At 41.5% G+C, this 20,604-nt stretch overlaps 2 protein-coding genes across 2 annotated transcripts; both read left to right on the top strand.

Moving 5' to 3' along the window:
* Window positions 1-14,387: 14,387 nt before the first annotated feature.
* Window positions 14,388-16,528, top strand: LOC136470138 (protein PHLOEM UNLOADING MODULATOR-like). The gene is made up of 3 exons (XM_066468086.1): window positions 14,388-14,737; window positions 15,046-15,070; window positions 16,223-16,528. Exons 1-3 carry the CDS (start codon window positions 14,388-14,390, stop codon window positions 16,526-16,528), a joined length of 681 nt encoding a protein of 226 aa, XP_066324183.1.
* A 1,796-nt stretch (window positions 16,529-18,324) lies between these two features.
* LOC136473938 (abscisic stress-ripening protein 1-like) lies at window positions 18,325-19,120 on the top strand. The gene is made up of 2 exons (XM_066471556.1): window positions 18,325-18,602; window positions 18,702-19,120. The coding sequence occupies exons 1-2, from the start codon at window positions 18,435-18,437 to the stop codon at window positions 18,852-18,854; spliced, it is 321 nt and encodes a 106-aa protein (XP_066327653.1). The 5' UTR covers window positions 18,325-18,434; the 3' UTR covers window positions 18,855-19,120.
* The last annotated feature ends 1,484 nt before the right edge of the window (window positions 19,121-20,604 follow it).

Genomic DNA, 20,604 nt, shown 5'->3' with positions numbered 1-20,604 from the left:
GAGTAACGGTCCTTGGCCACCTTCCATTCTTGGAGGAAGCGTCAGGCATCGTCGTCGGTGTAGGAGTCAGAGGAGTCCGATGATGAATCTGGCGTGGGAATGGCGGCGGATGCTGCATTAGAGGGCTCGTTGGCTTCGGGAGGAGGAGGAGGAAGCCTATTATTCAAAACAAACCTATAGACACATCAAAAGATGATTTGTTGATAGGAGCAAAAGTCGTTTGGTCCTACCTCATGTGGTGGAGTTGCTGGATCACCGGCATGTCCTCCTCCGGGACATCTTCTATCGTGCACTTACCACGGTTGTCTTTGCCTACCATGGATGTTGCTAGATCTTGGGAGGAGAAGATGAAACTACTATAGGGTCTATGAATATGGAAGGACACAAGAGAATGAGAGTAGTTGTAAATGTAGATATGTTGGCCGAAGCCCTTGGCTAGTATTCTAGCCACGAAGGCGAGATAGTAGATATCTTGGGACGTGTGAAAGCAACCCCAATTAATGGAAGGGGAAGCGCTACTTCACTAATATCGAGCGGAACGTGGCATTGATGACTGAGAAGGAATTCAAAGGGTTTTGTGATAAAAGCTATTTTCAAATTCAGTTAAGTCAGAGTAAAGTCAGAAATCAGAAATCGGCTAATTCAAATCGGCTCTTCTAGCTGAACCAAGAAGTACAATTATCATCAGGTTTATGTGCTACAGATATTGGAGTGTAAATTACAAGTTAAGAGCATCATGAATTGCTCATAATGCTTTCAGCTGAATAGCATCAACTTCTGTAATTTATTGTTTATCTTCTTCGGCTGATCCGGGAATGCTCTCAAGACTGTTGCGAATAGCTTTGCCTTCTTTGATCTTGGTCAGCATTTCTTGTTTCTTCTGTTTAATAGCATTGGGGATCTGAGTCAAGTTGGACTCATGACGTTTAATGGTGGCTTTCACACTTTTTAGTTCCTTTTCAAGCTCAGCACGCCTAACTCTCAGTTGATTTAGTTCTGGTTTAATTTTGGAAGAAGAATTCTTCAAATTATCGATCAGTTATGCTAATTCTTTGGCTTTCTATTTGTTGGAATTTTTTTTGGCCATCAAAGCTTCATGGTCAATCAAATTTCTTTGAGCCTTTTCACCTTGGGAGCTTGGTCTTCGATATTGGATATATGTACCAAGGCCTCAGCAAGATTTGGAGTAAGACTATCCTTGATGGCCAAGAAGATTCTTCTCATTGGGTCTGCATCCTAGACCAAATCGGTTATATTTCCCTCAAGCATTGGCAGCATGTCTTTTAGCCAATTTTTTATCTCATCTGATAAAGTCTCTTGAGAAGAAATGGCTGATGAGCTAATCTCACTTTCATCTATGTATTCTTCAAAGTTGAAGGAGTAGCTCAAAGTTGGAGAATTAAGTGCCTACATGTGAACAAAAGGAGTCTTGTTAGATATGGCAAATAGGTTGACGATGAGATGAATGGTGAGGGAAATACAATACCTTTTCTAGAAGAAACTCTAGCTAAGGAGAAGGAACAACCGATGATGTGCCAATATTTTTTCAACATTTGGTTGAATCGGCTCTGGACTTTTGATGCTAGTGTCTGTAGGTATCAAGATATTTTTTTGGTTTATACTTGTTATGAAAGGACAAGAATGAGTATATAAATTTCTTACCATCGACTGTTTGCTGAGTTAGAGAATCCATGGTTTGGGTATCAGCATCAATATCATCTTCAACTATTGGATTGTTAGACCTTTGCTCTTGTGTAGATGTTTTCTCAGTTAGTGTCTAATAAAGGAGAATGATCAAAGAAGAGTGAGGATTGCATAAGATTAAAAGGCTTGAGGAGATACCTTAGTAGCATCAGGAGGTGAGTAGAGAGGTTCTCATTTTCTACTATTTTGGGTCTATCAGAAGCGTTGGTTATTTCAATTGTAATCGACGCCTTAGGGAGATTAGCCGATGAGAAATTGGTGGACGCCAATTTAAATGTCTAGGACAACAATTCAGCACCCAAGGCATATTAAGATGTAATAGTCAGTGGTTGCAAGAAAGAGATTTAATTAGAAGTTGGATATCATCTTGAGAGAGAAGATAAGTTAAGTTACCTGAGCAATTGAGGATTTTGTTCTGTGAAGTCTCTTCCTAGTGGTGGTTTTCTGAATTACAGCTTAAATTGTCTTGCATTTTGAAGACTGGTATGTGAGTATTGTTGGGGTAGCTAGGGTTTTCATCAACTTTTTCAAAATGGGTGGAGTTGATCCCATTCTTGAGGCTAGATATGGTGGATAATATTCTATGGGATGTCCTTTCCTGTCCACACTTGGTGGATCAAATTTGGTATCCTGCAAAAGAATTTGTTAAATGAATTGATAGGAGAACTTGTTAGATAATCCTTCTGAAAGAAAAGTAGTAAATTACCTCACTATCAAAAACAAATTCTTCATCCAGAGCTAAACAGTTGGGATGAATTTAAGAAAAAGGAAAATATAGAGTAACAGCTAATACTTGAAAGGCAGAAGTTTGAAGGCATACCTCAGGAACGTGGTCGCTAGTTGTCATTGTACCCAAAATGGATCTGAATCTGAGGACGGTTACTTGAACGGCAGTTTGATAGAATAGAGGATTTACTAAGGTCAAGGCTTTGGCGGTGGTGGCTTTGACTATTGAAGTTTGCTCGAGAAAGAAGGGGAAAGTAAACAGGCCGAGCAAGCTGAAAATGGTACTATTGGTGTATTATATAGAATTTGGCCCAAGAGCTTAGGAGCCATGCATTTATTTTGGAATAAGCGATTGCAACACGGTGAACATATTAATAGAAATTTTGGAATAAAATTATTTTTATCTCAAAACTGGGGGCATGTGTTTACACCAAAATTTGGGAAGGACCCGGAAACTCGAAGCTTCTAGGATTGTGTCATCCAGGAATTGATTAGATGTGGATCGATATCAGCTGATTTAGATGTGATGTCAGAATCGACTATTTTATGGATGACGTCAGTAGCCGATGTCAATGGGCTATGCTTGAGTGGCGTCAGGAAGATGTGTCGGACTCTATAAATAAAAAAAAATTGAGGTCTAGGTTATTATTAAGTTAGGAAATTTTTTTTATTTCAAGAATTATAATGAGTCATATTTGAGTAGGATTCATGTTTAGATTTTGGATATAAATATTAGACCCTGGTTATTGTAAAAAATGAACATTCAATCAATACAATCTTTCCGACTTTCGCCATCGTATTAGGAGTAGGAGTACTATAAATCTCGGTGAGTTCTTCAGCAAACAGGGCTGCTGAAAGGTCCTAATGGCAAGAGGGGGGGTGAATAGCCTAATAAAAATTTCTACAACAACACTTAACAAAAGGTTAGACAATTATGAGGCGAAGCAAATGTTGCGCTAGCCTACTCATAATGCAAGCCACCTACCATAATTCTAGTTTAGATAGTTTCGATTCACACAAGAGGTATGACACTACTATATGTTAGTGTGCTCTCAAAGACTAACTAAAGAGCCACACCAACCAATCAAGCAAGCTCTCACAACTAGTACACTAAAGAGCTTGTCAACTAGTTTGCGATAATGTAAAGAGAGTGATCAAGATAGTTATACCGCCGTGTAGAGGAGTGAACCAATCAATCACAAGGATGAATAACAATAGAGACCAATCACCTCGGAATTAAAGAATGAACACAATGATTTTTACCGAGGTTTACTTGCTTGCCAGCAAGCTACTCCTCGTTGTGGTGATTCACTCACTTGGAGGTTCACGCGCTAATTGGCTTCACACGCCAAACTCTCAATAGGGTGCCGCACAACCAATACAAGATGAGGATCACACAAGCCACGAGCAATTCACTAGAGTACCTTTTGGCTCTCCGCCGAGGACAAGGTCAAGAACCCCTCACAATCACCACGATCGGAGTCGAAGACAATCACCACCTCTCCTCGATGATCCTTGCTGCTCCAAGCCATCTAGGTGGTAGCAACCACCAAGAGTAACAAGCGAAATCCACAGCGAAACACAAACACCAAGTGCCTCTAGATGCAAACACTCAAGCAATGCACTTGGATCACTCCCAATCTCACTATGATGATGAATCAATGATGGAGATGAGTGGAAGGACTTTGGCTAGGCTCACAAGGTTGTTATGTCAATGAAAATGGCCAAAGATATGAGCCATAGCCGACCATGGGGCTTAAATAGAAGCCCCCACAAAATAGAGCCATTGTACCCCTTTACTGGGCACACTACGCTCCGACCGGACGCTCTAGTCCAACTGACCGGACCATGGACTCAGCGTCTGGTCCACTGATGGACGCCACGTGTCACCAGCTTCAAACGATGTTCGTCAGTTTTCAACGGCTATAGAGTTGACCGGACGCTGGAGCCACAGCGTCCGGTCGAGTACAGTAAGGGTCAAAAACCAGTTTTCCTCGACCAAACGCATCAGGTCCACCTCAACTAGACACAGCCCAGTGTCCAATGGTAAACCCTAGCCTTTGTACCACCAGTCAACACGACCGGACGCAGGCAGTCAGCGTCTGGTGCTTTTGGATCCAGCATCTGGTCACTTGACCGACGCTGGCATCTCCTCCATTCTCTTCACCCTTGCTCAAGTGTGCTAACCACCAAGTGTATCACCTTGTGCACATGTGTTAGCATATTTTCTCAAACATTTTCAAGGATGTTAGCACTCCACTAGATCCTAAATGCATATGCAATGAGTTAGAGCATCTAGTGGCACTTTGATAACCGCATTCCGATACGAGTTTCACCCCTCTTAATAGTACAGCTATCAAACCTAAATGTGATCACACTCTTTAAGTGTCTTGATCACCAAAACAAAATAGCTCCTTTGATTTATACCTTTGCCTTGAGCTTTTTGTTTTTCTCTTTCTTCTTTTCAAGTTTAAGTCCTTGATCATCGCCATGCCATCACCATTGTCATGCTATGATCTTCATAAGCTTCTCTACTTGAAGTGTGCTACCTATCTCATGATCACTTGATAAACTAGGTTAGCACTTAGGGTTTCATCAATTCACCAAAACCAAACTAGAGCTTTCAATCTCCCCCTTTTTGGTAATTGATGACAACCCTTATACAAAGATATGAATTGAAATTCAATTGAATCCATGTTGCTTGCCCAATCATATTTACCATTTGTAAAAGAATATGGACAAGTTTCATGAACCCCAAATGGTAGCAATTGCTCCCCCTACATATGTGCTAAGAATTTGGATTGTAGCTTGCACATATGCTTAGATAGGAAATGTAGGAGTCAATGTCTACCAAATGATGCTAAGGTATAAAAGATGGACCTTTGAAGTGTGATACCAATCGGAGTGCATCAATATTCCATCCTTAGCACCATGGTTAGTTCAATATCACTTGGAAACATATTTTTGAAAGATACCACTTGTAAAGATTTTCTTGGAAATAAAAGTTATCTAGTGATTTCATTTCATCATTCAATCTTACAACTAACATTCAACACACAAGCATGGATGTGTAAATTGAATACTTGTGCCATGCAAGCAAACATATGAAATGCACATACAAATACACCATACAAGTTCATGAGCTTGCTCCCCCTACTTGTGTGCTCAAAATTTTAGTTGATCCCTTTCCTTTTTCATATCTCTCCCCCTATGTCATATGTCAAGATATCTTTATGTTTCTTTCCCTTTTTCACTATCTTTGTTTCTCTCCTCTTTGTTTCTCTCCCCCTTATCTTTGTTTTTCTCCCCCTTTGTCATCAATGACCACAAAGGTTCTAAATATAGATAGTATTACTTGTAGGGTAGAGATTATCAATGTCAATCAATGGGGTGAGGATCATTTTCCCAAATTTGGTCTAGTCTAGATCATTTACCAAAGATATTTAACTCGGTTTGATCCAAGGACAAGCTTCTTCACACCTCCAAATAAGGTTTATCTTGTACCATGTTGAGTTAAACACTTATAGCTCATTTTCTAGATTAAACACTAGGTTTACAAGCCCATAAACATGTCATATGCTATCACTAGATCAAATCAAGCATAGAAGCAATAGTGATATCATATAGACATCAAAATCATTTGATTTTCATGAGTGAGCCTACTAAAATAGAACCATTTCAAAGGTCCTAATAAGATTGAAAATATGACTAGATGCACTAAACATGTCCTTAGCAAGGATGTATGCCATGCCAATCAACTTTTACCTTAGATTGCTCGAAGGAGAGGCATGTCATATGAGTGGAGGTGCATCAACACATATTTGAGAAATCCAATATGTTCAACTCATTCTTTAGCTTACAAAACCTTTTCTCATCCAATGGCTTGGTGAATATGTTGGCAAGTTGATCTTCGGTGCCTACACTCTCAATGCAAATGTCCCCTTTTTGTTGGTGATCTCTTATAAAATGGTGGCGGACATCAATGTGCTTTGTTCTTGCATGTTGCACCGGGTTGTTGGTTAACTTGATTGCACTCTCATTGTCACATAGCAATGGCACTTTCTTGAACTTGATTCCAAAATCACTCAAAGTGGCCTTCATCCAAAGTACTTGTGCACAACAACTACCGGCGGATATGTATTTGGCTTTGGCGGTTGATAATGCAACACTATTTTGCTTCTTTGATGACCATGAAACAAGTGATCTTCCCAACCATTGACATATGCCCGAGGTGCTCTTCCTTTCAACCTTGCATCCTGCATAATCCGAGTCGGAGTAACCAACTAGCTCAAACTTTGTTCCTTTGGGATATCACAAACAACATTTGGTGTATGCTTCAAGTACCTCAATATTCTCTTTGTAGCCTTCAAATGACTTTCTCTTGGTGAGGCTTGAAATCTTGCACACATGCATACACTAAACATGACATCCGACCTTGATGTGGTCACATAGAGTAGGCTTCCAATCATAGACCAATACAACTTTTGATCTACATATTTCCACTTGCATCACTATCCAATTTGCCATTGGTTCCCATTGGTGTGCTAATGACTTTGCTATCAATCATGCTAAACTTCTTGATCATGTCCTTGATGTACTTGCCTTGACTCACAAATGTACCATTCTTCAATTGCTTGATTTGAAGACCAAGGAAGTAACTCAATTCTCTAATCATGGACATTTCAAACTCATTAGCCATCATCTTTCCAAACTCATCACAAAATTCTTGATTTGTTGATCCAAATATGATGTCATCAACATAGATTTGCAATACAAATAGATCTTTTCCAATCTTCTTGATAAAAAGAGTGGTGTCAACCTTACCCATGGTGAACCCTTTAGAGAGTAGGAAATCTCTCAATCTCTCATACCATGCTCTAGGTGCTTGCTTCAAGCCATACAATGCCTTCTTCAACTTGTACACATGGTTGGGCTTCTTATCATCTTCAAAACTAGGAGGTTGCTCTACATATACTTCTTCATTGATGTAGCCATTGAGAAATGCACTCTTAACATCCATTTGATAGAGCTTGATGTTGTGGGCACAAGCATAGGCTAGCAAGATTCTAATTGCTTCCAATCTAGCAACCGGGGCATATGTTTCTCCAAAGTTAAGACCTTCAACTTGTGTATATCCTTGTGCTACCAATCTTGCTTTGTTTCTTACTACTATCCCATCTTGATCTTGCTTATTTCTAAAGACCCATTTGCTTCCAATCACATTGTGTCTCTTTGGTCTTTCTACCAACTCCCATACTTGATTTCTTGTGAAGTTATTCAATTCTTCATGCATAGCATTCACCCAATCAACATCCTTCAAAGCTTCATCTATCTTCTTTGGTTCAATGGATAACACAAATAAGAAGTGTTCATAAAATGATGCCAATCTTGATCTTGTTTGTACACCTCTAGAAATATCACCAATGATAGTGTCCAACAGATGATCCCTTGCAATATTGGTTGGTTGGAGTATTGGAACTTGATTGCTTGCACTTGCTTGATCATTGGGTTGAGATGATGTACTAGCCACTTGATCTTGTTCATTGTCTTGAGATCCACTTGCACTAACTTGATTTGTATCATATTGCACATTTGAGTTAGAGAGCACTTGCACTTGATCATTTTCATCATCATTCACTTGCCTAGGCCTTAATTCACCAATATCCATGTTCTTCATGGCATTTGAAAGTTGAATGCCTCTTACATCTTCCAAGTTCTCATTCTCTACTTGTGAACCTTTGATTTCATCAAATTCAACATCATGAACTTCCTCAAGAGTACCACTATCTAAATTTCAAACTCTATATGCTTTGCTTGTAGTGGAATAGCCAAGTAAGAATCCTTCATCACATTTCTTATCAAACTTGCCCAATTTTGTGCCTTTCTTCAAGATATAGCATTTGCAACCAAAGACCCAAAAATATGCAATGTTGGGCTTTCTACCATTCAAGAGCTCATATGGTGTCTTCTCTTTCAATCGGTGACAATAGAGACAGTTGCTACAATAGCAAGCCATGTTGATAGCTTCGGCCCAAAAGGATTGACTCACATTGTACTCACTAAGCATAGACCTTGTCATATCAATAAGTGTTCTATTCTTCCTCCCAAGGCCATTTGATTGGGGTATGTACTTGGCCAAGAATTAATGTCTAATTCCAAATTCATCACATAACTCATCAATTCTAGTATTCTTGAACTCACTACCATTGTCACTTCTAACTTTCTTGATGGTTATTTCAAACTCATTGTGAATGTCTTTGACAAATGATTTGAATATTGCAAATACATCACTTTTGTCGACTAGAAAGAATACCCATGTGTATCTAGTGTAGTTATCCACTATCACAAATCCATATTTGTTACCACCGATACTAGTGTATTGTGTTGGCACAAACAAATCTATGTGCAATAACTCAAATGCTTTACTAGTGCTCATCATGCTTTTCTTAGCATGGGTGTTTCCAACTTGTTTGCCAGCTTGACAAGAGCTACAAAGCTTATCCTTTTCAAACACAACATCTTTCAAGCCTTTAACTAAGTCATGCTTAATCAATCTATTCAATTATTTCATTCCAACATGACCAAGTCTTCTATGCCATAACTAACCCATGCTAGACTTAGTGAACAAGCATGTAGATAATTTAGCTTCACTAGCATTGAAATCAACCAAGTATAGATTCTCATATCTAAAGCCTTTGAAGATCAAATTAGAGCCATCTACACTTATGATTTCTACATCATCTACTCCAAATATGCATTTGAATTCAAGATCACACAATTGTGCCACGGATAGCAAATTGAAGTTCAAGCTCTCGACTAGCAACACATTGGATATGCTCATGTCATTAGATATTGTGATCTTACCAAGCCCTTTGACCTTGTCTTTGCCATTGTCACCAAATATGATACTATCATAACCATCATTGACATTGGTGTTGATTGAGTTGAACATTCTTGCATCACTAGTCATATGTTGAGTGCACCCACTATCAAGAACCCAATGCCTTTCTCTAGCTTTGTAATTTACCTACAAAAGAAGATCAATTCTTTTTAGGTACCCAAACTTGCTTGGGTCCTTGAAGGTTAGTCACTAGGCTCTTTGGTACCCAAATGGCTTTCTTCTTTGAGCCCATCCATAGTTTACCAATAAACTTAGCCTTCACACCATTTGTACCCTTAGTAAGCATATAGCATGAATTAAACTTAATGGAGGATACATTAGCATTTTTGCTCTTGTTTTTACATTCTTGCTCTTTATGACCAACTTGCTTGCAACTAGTGCAAAACCGACCATTGTTCTTCACAAAACTAGTCTTATGAGGAGCAAAGACCGCCTTGCCTTTCTTGGGGGTATAGCACAATCCCTCTTTGTAGAGAGAAGCGCTTTGGCTACCCAAGGCCATAAGCAAGCAGTCCTCACCACCATAAGCCTTAGCTAAGGTGTGAGTGAGCTTAGTTACCTCCTTCTTGAGGTTTTCATTCTCAACCACTAGTGAGGTGTCACAAGTGAGACCATCACTACTAGATGAGGTAGAAGTGGAAGTGCTACAAGAAGGGTTAGTAGTAGCAACAATGATAGACATTGATAGTGATGTATCAATTAAATTACAAGTTACACCTACATCACAAGTTTCAACATGCTTCTTTTTATCTTGTTCATTAAGTAAAGTGGAATGAGCTTTTTCAAGCTTTTTGTGAGCCTTGCCAAGCTTCTCATGTGCTACCTCTAGCTTCTCATGAGTTGCTTTGAGCTCATCAAGGGCTTGCTTAAGGGCTTTTACCTCCTTATTCAAGCTCTTGCATTCCCTTCTCTTAATGTCAAAGTGTTCTTTAGCATCTTCTAGCATGTCAAATAATTCGTCCTTAGTAGGTTCATCATCATCATCATCACTATCACTATCATTTTTATTTTCATGTTCATTATCATTAATATGTTCTTCATCACTTTCATCATCATAAGATTGTACCTTAATGGCCTTAGCCATGAAGCATGATGAAGATTCGAAGAGAGAAGGCTTCTCATTGATGGCAGTACTTGCAAGAGCCTTTTCCTTGGTGGTCTTGTGATCATCACTATCATCGTCATCATCACTTGAGGAAGCATCACTATCCCAAGTGACTATATATGAACCACCCTTCTTCTTCTTGAAGGCTATCTTATCCTTCTCTTTATTTTCCTTCTTGTCCTTCTTCTTGTTCTTCTTGTTGTCATCATCATTGTCACTATTGTATGGGCATTGAGCAATAAGATGATCTTTGCTTCCACACTTGAAGCATCGTCTTGACTCTTCTTTGTTCTTGGATGAAGACTTCTTTCTTCTAGCATGGTAGCCCTTCTTCATCATGAACTTGCCAAATCTCTTGACAAATAGAGCCATCTTCTCATCATCATCATCATCCCATGATTCATCTTCTTCACTTGATGTTTCTTGCTTTGCTTTGCCCTTGGATGATGTGGCTTTGAATGCCACGCTCTTCTTCTTCTCATCTTTCTTCTCATCCTTCTTCTCCTTCTTTTCTTCCTTCTCATCATCATCTCTATAGGTATCATCGATCATTATATCTTCCAACACTTGGTTTGGTGTCATGGTGTCTAAACCGCTTCTCACTAGAATGGTGACCAATGTACCAAAGCTTGAAGGCAAGCATCTCAAGAACTTATGGGAGAAGTCCTTGTCCTTCACTTCTTCTCCAAGTGCTTTGAGATTATTGATAAGCACTTGAAGCCTATGAAACATCTCCGGCACACTCTCATCATTCTTCATCTTGAAGCTTGCAAACTTTTCTTTGAGGATATATGACTTTGCACCCTTCACGGCTTGAGTGCCCTCAAATGATTCTTCCAACTTCTTTCAAGCTTCATGTGCTATCTCAATATTCTTGATTTGCTCAAATGTTCTTTCATCAATTGCATCATGAATGGCACTTAGAGCAATGTCATTGTTTTGGAGAAGCACTTTTTCGGCGGCGGTGGGATTCTCCGAATCACCAATCTCAATTTTGGTTTCTACCACCTTCCACACCTTTCTATTGATTGACTTGATATGTGTGGTCATCTTTGACTTTCAATAAGGATAATTTGTGCCATCAAATTAGGGTGGCTTCTTGGTGTTGTTGATTTAAGCCATTTTAACACCGAAGGTTGTTAAGCCTCAAATAACGGTGACCTCGGCTCCGATATCACTTGAAAGGTCCTAATGGCTAGAGGGGGGTGAATAGCCTAATAAAAATTTCTACAACAACACTTAACAAAAGGTTAGACAATTATGAGGCGAAGCAAATATTACGCTAGCCTACTCATAATGCAAGCCACCTACCACAATTCTAGTTTAGATAGTTTCGATTCACACAAGAGGTATGACATTACTCTATGTTAGTGTGCTCTCAAAGACTAACTAAAGAGCTACACCAACCAATCAAGCAAGCTCTCACAACTAGTTACACTAAAGAGCTTGTCAACTAGTTTGCGATAATGTAAAGAGAGTGATCAAGATAGTTATACCGCCGTGTAGAGGAGTGAACCAATCAATCACAAGGATGAATAACAATGGAGACCAATCACCTCGGAATCAAAGAATGAACACAATGATTTTTATCGAGGTTCACTTGCTTGTCGGCAAGCTACTCCTCGTTGTGGCGATTCACTCACTTGGAGGTTCACACGCTAATTGGCTTCACACGCCAAACCCTCAATAGGGTGCCGCACAACCAACACAAGATGAGGATCACATAAGCCATGAGCAATTCACTAGAATACATTTTGGCTCTCCGTCGGAGACAAGGTCAAGAACCCCTCACAATCACTATGATCGGAGTCGGAGACAATCACCACCTCCGCTCGATGATCCTTGCTGCTCCAAGCCATCTAGGTGGCGGCAACCACCAAGAGTAACAAGCAAAATCCGCAGCAAAACACAAACACCAAGTGCCTCTAGATGCAAACACTCAAGCAATGCACTTGGATCACTCCCAATCTCACTATGACGATGAATCAATGATGGAGATGAGTGGGAGGACTTTGGCTAGGCTCACAAGGTTGCTATATCAATGAAAATGGCCAAAGATATGAGCCATAGCCGGCCATGGGGCTTAAATAGAAGCCCCCACGAAATAGAGCCATTGTACCCCTTTACTGGGCACACTGCGCTCTGACCGGACGCTCCGGTCCAACTGACCGGACCCTGGACTTAGCATCCGGTCCACTGATGGACGCCATGTGTCACCAGCTTCAAACGTTGTTCGTCAGTTTTCAACGGCTATAAAGCTGACCGGACGCTGGAGCCACAATGTCCGATCGAGTACAGTAAGGGTCAAAAACCGGTTTTCCTCGACCGGACGCGTCCGGTCCACCTCGACCGGACACAGCCCAGCGTCCGGTGGTAAACCCTAGCCTCTGTACCGCCAGTCAACGCGACCGGACGCAGGCAGTCAGTGTCCGGTGCTTTTGGATCCAGCGTCCGGTCACTTGACCGACGCTGGCATCTCCTCCATTCTCTTCGCCCTTGCTCAAGTGTGCTAACCACCAAGTGTATCACCTTATGCACATGTGTTAGCATATTTTCTCAAATATTTTTAAGGATGTTAGCACTCCACTAGATCCTAAATGCATATGCAATGAGTTAGAGCATCTAGTGGCACTTTGATAACCGCATTCCGATACGAGTTTCACCCCTCTTAATAGTACAGCTATCAAACCTAAATGTAATCACACTCTCTAAGTGTCTTGATCACCAAAACAAAATAGCTCCTTTGATTTATACCTTTGCCTTGAGCTTTTTGTTTTTCTCTTTCTTCTTTTCAAGTTTAAGCCCTTGATCATCGCCATGCCATCACCGTTGTCATACTATGATCTTCATAAGCTTCTCTACTTGAAGTGTGCTACCTATCTCATGATCACTTGATAAACTAGGTTAGCACTTAGGGTTTCATCAATTCACCAAAACCAAACTAGAGCTTTCAGCTGCATCGACTGATCGACCTCCAGCTTGCTTGTGAGTACCGTCACGACTTGTATTGTGCTTGAAAAACTGCATCAGCTGATTGATCTTTTATGAGCCATAATACGAGTTAGTTATCGATCTGTATCATAATTTGTAAGGCTGCATCAGCTGATTGATTTCTTATAAATCGTAATATACATCAAAGTTATCGATCTTGTGTTAAATAACTTGTTATTAATAAAATATCATCTGTTTTCGAATCTGCTAAGATTTGTAAGATTTTCCTTTCTGATTTTGGTTGATTCACCGATTATCGATCCTACTATAATTAATGTTTTATTAATTATAACAAAATCATCCGATTGAGATAGAGATAGATCGGCATTGTATCAACTTAATTAGTCGTCCTTTGATCTGATCATGCTTCAAATCTTATAATTGATAGCTTAATTCTGCTAGATCGGTTATTTTATTTCTATTCTAGTTATGCACGTTTCCATCGACATGTTTCCAGTCAAACGGAGGGGAAGGGATGTCAGCGTTGACGCTCGCCGGCTTGCGCACGCCACGTTGCCATCGCCATCAGCGTTCAGGCGAAAAAATGTAGACTCGCGGGCATACGCGGCTTCGCGCTAGCGAAAAGTCGTGGCCTCCTGGCCTCCTGGGAGCCTCCGTGCCTTCTCCTGGAAGGAGCCTGCGAGTGCGAGGTGGGTTTGGTCAGCACTCAGCTGGGCCTCAACTTCTCCAAGGTGCTGCTCGCTGGCTACACTGGTTTGGTGGGGTGTGCCTCATTTTGGGCCAGAGGGATACATAGGGGTGAAATATTGATAGTAACAATACATATTTGTTTTCGGCCTGGGTGCCAAGGCAACCGGTGGGCTTAACTGCGGCCTGGGTGCCAAGGCAACCGGTGGGCTTAACTGGGCTTCGCCCACTATTTATAGCAATCATCAATACTGAATTTCCAATCAACATGGCCAGCCCAGGAGAAGCTCGATCTCCCCCAAATTTCAGGAGATGGCGAAGCCGAAGCCGAAGCCGAAGAGGCCCGCGCCCCCGCGGCGTGGGGCAGGCGGTCTCTGGCGACCCGTCGCGTTGGGCGGCCTGCCGCTGGCTGCCGCGGCGTACGTGGGCGTCGACTACCTGCGGCATCTGTCCCCCGTTTGGCACGGGCGGCTGCGGCCGGCGCTCTGGGCAGCGCTGGCGCTCGCCACCGCCGCGCGCGCGCCGTTCTACCGGCGCTGGGACGCCGAGGTCCGCGCCGCCCCGCGGTTCTTCGCTGCCATAGCGTTCATGCTCGCGGCGCTACTTTGCGAGGCCATCTCCGTCCGCTTCCTCAGCACCGTCCTCGGCCTCCAGTGGCACCGGTCAGTTCCTTTCTCGTGACTGATGCAATGCAAAACCGATCGACCAAATATTTGAACATTTTACAATTTTCCTACACAAATGTGTGATTACATCCATGGTGACCTTTTCGTTGTCTTTTAACCACAGACTGTAGTTTTTTTTTTTAAGTCTAGGGGGGTTGGGGGGGTGGGCCGGGGGAGCGTCCCACACCTGATTGGTTGATTATCAGTGGCTCTGAAATAGCCAAATAAGTTACAAAAGCGTTCGTACGCCCTGTTCACTTGAACTTATCAGAATCTACAGTATTTTTCTCTCACAACGAAAACAGAATAGTGGATGATGCCCAATGTGAGGTATGCCAGGCTGCTGAGTAATCGGCTGCACACATAATTTTTGAGTGCAACAATGCAAGGCAGTTTTGGAATGCACTTGGAATTCAGACGGAAGCGAACTGGCCCATTGAAGCGCTTAAGGAGATCCAGGCAGCGAGTCACATTCCGGCAAAATACTTCACAACCTTCTTGCTGCTGGGCTGCTGGCACATGTGGAAAAGAAGAAATAACAATATATTTAGGGATGAAAGAACAACCCTTACTGCTGCTTTAGCTGCATGCAAGACAGAGGCTTATTTATGGGGTGCAAGGCTGCCAAGAGACGACAGGGCAATAGCAGCCTCCTGGTGTTTTGTAATAAGTAACGCAATGTAAACTGTAGTTCTCACTACATGCATTGAATCATAGTTATTTTTATCGAAATTTTTGAAGAAGTATGGCTTAGGAAATAGCACGTGAAAATTTGGCGTTTTGGACGTTAATTGTTATGGCAGTGAAATCCACTGCCTTATACATAGGCAGCGGCGGACCCAGAAAATATTTCAGGGAGGCTGAACAACACTGCTGTTCGATCTTAAGTCTCAGCCCCCCTACACTATAGAATTTTGCCTAAAAATTCATGGGGGCTCCACAGGGGTTTCACTGCTGCGAAATGGGTACGAAATTTTTACTATAGTTCAAGCATACAATAATTAGCGTACCATAAAAATTTCACCACAATTGGACCATAGAAGCTGCAGCTATGAATTATTCCAATTAATTACAGACAAAATTAGATTTTCCAATTAATCTAAGGCTACAGTAAAAGTTTTGTACTAAAGTATACCGTATTATATATTCACTATGTAGATCTACTCATGTGGAGTCCAATAAAATTATATTTTTCATTTTATGATTTTTCAAAAATTCACCGAAAATAAATAAAAAAAAAGAAAATTAAAAATACGGACACTGTAGCAAACCCACGTAAACCCGCTGTTACTGTAGCAGCATGCCGCTGAAAACCGCCCCAGGGGGTAAAACAGACGGTTTTAGATAGTTCAGGGGGTAAAACAGACGGTTTCATAATTGAGGGGGTGAAGTAGACCAAGTATGATAGGTGGGGGGTTAAGTAGACTTTTTCCAATATCATTTTAACACCTTAATGCATTATTCGTCCACAATTCCTCACAGGAAGCATATGGGGGATGGAGCTCTGTTCTGATATGGTTCCTCGTCATCCACAGCGCTCAGAGGGAGGTGCGGGAGCGCCATCATTACAGTGTTGACTGCATTGTAGCAATCTACATTGGGATCCTCTTGTGGAGGATGACTGGGTTCCTCTGGTCTGCAATGGAAACCAATCGATCCAGAAGGCTTTCCAAGCTTGATGAGGTGCAGAAGAGACTATTCCGCGCTGCAAAGGATTCTGACGTCTTTGAAATAAGGAACCTGACGTCTTTTCACAGCGCGTTCTCTTCTCCTTTGCTGCAGCTCTAATTGTTTTTACCGTCTTGTTTGTTCTCCTGGCATTCACGCTAACCAATGACGGATGATCTTTCTGATGTCCCACCGATTTTGATATTCACATTCTATTTAGAAGACTCAGTGAGTTGAAAGGAATGGATTTTAGGTTGAAAGGAATGGCGTTCCCTGTGTATGGGGAAAATATTTCACATAGAATCACCAAGTACCAAGTCCTTTTGACAGAGAAAGCTACTTACAGAAAACATATTATTAGCTGAATTGTGTAGATGAACTCCTTTTCAATAGAAACAGCTACTCCATGATAAATATTGTCAGCTGAGCTGTAGATGCATATGCAGCTCTTTTTTTCAAAACCATTCTGTCAGTTGATATGTAGGATAACTGCCGCATATTTTAATTTTGTGAGCATATCAGGTGATATCATTTTTTTTTTTTTGAGAAGTGATATCATGTTTTACAAGTAGTTCTACATGGAAATGGTCTGCAGTTCAGTTTGGTTTATTGCCCTCCAATTCCAGTAACCGTAGAGATGGTTGCAGGCTGTTCTGCTGTATAGCATCAGTTCTACATTTTCACTTGCTAATTTGTTTTTTCTAGAATTTCCACGTGTTGGCTGAGGCAGGTTTTATACAGCCCAACTTGTCGATGTGTTCAAGGCTCGCATTCAGGACACCGGAACCTTGTGAAAGTATAAAAAATTGAAATTGACTGCCCTTATGCTGGCAACTCTGGTAAGATTTATCAGATGCTTATAGAGACCATTGCAACATTTTTGTCTCCTGGAAAATAGATATTCAAATATTCGAAATTCAGTTCTTTAGCACGTCCAATCTAATTCCCCCTTTTAATATAATGCCTCTTACACATGCTATGTCCTATGAGTGATCCTGGTCAGAGTTCATAATGCCCCCAAAAACAACTGTGATCTGATAAGGTGATTTGCAGCCTTAGCTCTGAAGGAAACCGACGAAATGGACATCTGATGTGTACCTTTCCTTCCCGTTCCGTCTTCATTCAGACCGATGCAACCGGTGTATGCAACCCATTGGACTGACAAAAACTAAAGTCGCCGCCTTGTGGGTTCACAATGAAGGATCAAGACTTCTTCAATTGATAGCGTACGTGTTTCAGTTTTCCAATTTCCAATCCGCGTAGTTGGACTTTTGAACTCAGCACGTCCCGTACTCAAAATTTTCATAGACTTTTGATATGACTGTATATTATATGGAGCCTCCGCTGATGAATTACAGTAGGGAGGATCAATGAGCTGATTAGAATTCATAACTACTCCCTCCATTCTAAATTACAAATCATTCCAACTTTACTGGAGAGACAAAACATCTCAAGTTTAACCAAACCTACAGAGAAGATTACAAAGATTTATGACATCGAATAGGCATTACTATGAAAATATAATTAATAAGGAATCTAATGATACTCATTTGGTATCATAAATGTCGTTATTTTATTATATAAATTTGATCAAATTGAAATGGTTTTACTCTCCAAAAAAGTTAGAATAACTTATAATTTAGAAGTAATGATTTTCAGTAGACACAAATGATTTTCAGGGACGCCTGCTAGACCTGCTAGTACATTTGAGTTTTTTAAACTTGGGTAACTGCTGATAATATCTATGCAGCGCGCAACACGATTACGACGTCTAATTTGTCCTTGGTTAGTGGATCATTATCATTAAGAAGAATAATGGCCAAGTGGAGACGGCGGTATTTGACCGGCTTGTGGTGTTGGAAGAGCAGACGGAGGAGGGTTCGTTTCGTTTGGTCCTATAAATACCTGTGCATATTACTCGGTTCATATCCATCGCCACCCAGCAGAAACTAAACTTGCATTGATCGCTCACCAGTTGATCTCTCTAGCTAGCTAGCTACCTAGCTTACTTGTAGATCGATCGGCAATGGCTGATGAGGAGAAGAAGCACCACCACCACCTGTTCCACCGCCACAAGGACGGCGAGGAGGAGACCAGCACAGGCGAGGTGGACTACGAGAAGAAGGAGAAGCACCACAAGCACCTGGAGCAGCTCGGCGGGCTCGGCGCCATCGCCACCGGCGCATACGCAATTGTAAGCGGCGTCTCTTGTTGATATTACTCATCTTATTTACTCGAGCAGGCATGCTTATCTATGGTGTGTATGTGTGTGCGTGTTGGATCGATCGAGCAGCACGAGAAGCACAAGGCGAAGAAGGACCCCGAGAACGCGCACGGGCACAAGGTGAAGGAGGAGGTGGCGGCGGTGGCGGCCCTGGGCGCGGCCGGGTTCACGTTCCACGAGCATCACCAGAAGAAGGACGCCAAGAAGCTGGGCCAGAGCTGAGCTAGGCAAAGCAGCTGCCTCGATCCTGCAGTGATATATATCGTCGCGTCTGCCGCTTATATATTGTGGCGTTAATTACTTTAAATTGCGTCGTCAGTTTTGTTGCTTGCCAGTGATGATTACTTATACACGGTCCGTGTGTCAGGGCACGAACTGGCACTAGTTTCCTGCGTGCCAGGCCGTATCATATGTTGTGCCCGATCTGTATCCAGTGTTTGTGCCCAACAAAATAATGAAGCGCCTGTTTACTCCGCTGCACCCAGCTATATAATGCTATATCCATCAGTCTACGTGTTACGTTGGATATATGTGCAGTAACGTTTGGCGCCCTTGATGCAAACTAAACGCAGAAATATCTCAGTCTCTACCAAACGGTGGCGCGGGCGCCGGCTCCGGCGGTGGAGTCGGAGGACGTTGGAGGACCAAGGCGCCACTTGTCATGAACTAGAGGGGAAAGGGAAGAACATGGACAGGGTAAAGTTCAGAAAGGGCGAGGAACAGAGGGATTCAGAGTTTTCAGTTGGAAAGATAGTTTTTTTTTCTAAGCTTATATAGCTGCAACACTCAACTGGGCCGAGCCCCTACGCCTAAGAGGCCAAGCCCAGAACCCGCTAACACACACCGCCTTAACAGAGCATTGGAACGCTACAAGCCCACTCAGCCACTTCTGACGCTCACCTAAAAAAAAGCCACTTTTTTTGCGATTAAGAAAAAAAACACTTCTGACGCTGCGCACCGGGCTTCTTCATGACACCACTGCCGCGTTTACTGCTCCAAAAGTCCAAAGTCCAAACGCCGATCGTCTTGGAATTTGGATCACCGAGGCGTTGTGTGCAGTAGGTTAAGACCATCTAATAAGGATGTCTTGTCTCAAAAAAATCTAATAAAGAATTAAAAAAATCTAATATGGATGTCATTTTTTTTCCATGAACATGCACATTACATGTATTTCCATTAAGAGGCATTGGATGTGCATGTACTTGTCTCAATCCACGTGTGTTAAAGTGAAGTATAGCGGAATTAAACTAAGATTCATGCCAATCTACTCCAACAGTGATTGAAGAAGATACATGTGCATCCAAACAAGACCAGAGGGTAGCAAGTTTTTACAGTGTGTCCAAAGGCGAGCGAGCTACCCACTCTTGGACACCCCAACACAATGAGCGAGCTGTCATATATTTTTCATCTATCTATTATAAGATATTCTGGATTACTCAACTCTATTTATGTGTGCGGTGTGCCTACCTTTCAAAACCCACCCATGCATGCCTTTTAAACCATCATGTACAAAAATGACTCATGATTAGTAGCCGAAATCGGTAATGTGCATGCATGTCTTTTTAAGCTATGTGTTACTATAAAATGAAGCGATTTGACAACATGACAAGTTATTCTTTTGCCATGCTCCTTATTTGGTCCTAAAATTCTTTGGATACCTTGTATTTTAGGATGGAGTATACAACAGTGTTAAAAGCGGCCTCCACATTCGTCAAGAGAGCTTAGAAATTACGAGATCAATCGAAAAAAGAATATACACCATTAGATTTTATGACGATCTAATGGTCGAGAAATATATAGAGTATTCATGCCAAATATAAGACCCAGAAACAACAAGAATCATCAGAAAAAATAAAAGAATATCATTGTTGAGTTTTATGACGATATAGCAGCCGAGAATAAATAGAGTATCTATATCAAATACAATTAATTAAGAAATAACTCAACTCCATTCATATCCAATATGGCAAGA

The sequence above is a fragment of the Miscanthus floridulus genome, chromosome 8, assembly GCF_019320115.1.
Source record: "Miscanthus floridulus cultivar M001 chromosome 8, ASM1932011v1, whole genome shotgun sequence".
Taxonomy (NCBI): Eukaryota; Viridiplantae; Streptophyta; class Magnoliopsida; order Poales; family Poaceae; genus Miscanthus; species Miscanthus floridulus.
The sequence above is the reverse complement of the archived record's forward strand: the minus strand, read 5'-3'. Positions and strand labels throughout refer to the sequence as shown.

Coding starts and splice junctions, on each gene's coding strand:
- LOC136473938 (XM_066471556.1), top strand. CDS start 18,435: ATGGCTGATGAGGAGAAGAAGCACCACCACCACCTGTTCCACCGCCAC. Junction 18,603..18,701: donor CCACCGGCGCATACGCAATT/GTAAGCGGCGTC, acceptor TCGATCGAGCAG/CACGAGAAGCACAAGGCGAA.
- LOC136470138 (XM_066468086.1), top strand. CDS start 14,388: ATGGCGAAGCCGAAGCCGAAGCCGAAGAGGCCCGCGCCCCCGCGGCGT. Junction 14,738..15,045: donor CTCGGCCTCCAGTGGCACCG/GTCAGTTCCTTT, acceptor CAACGAAAACAG/AATAGTGGATGATGCCCAAT. Junction 15,071..16,222: donor TGGATGATGCCCAATGTGAG/GTATGCCAGGCT, acceptor AATTCCTCACAG/GAAGCATATGGGGGATGGAG.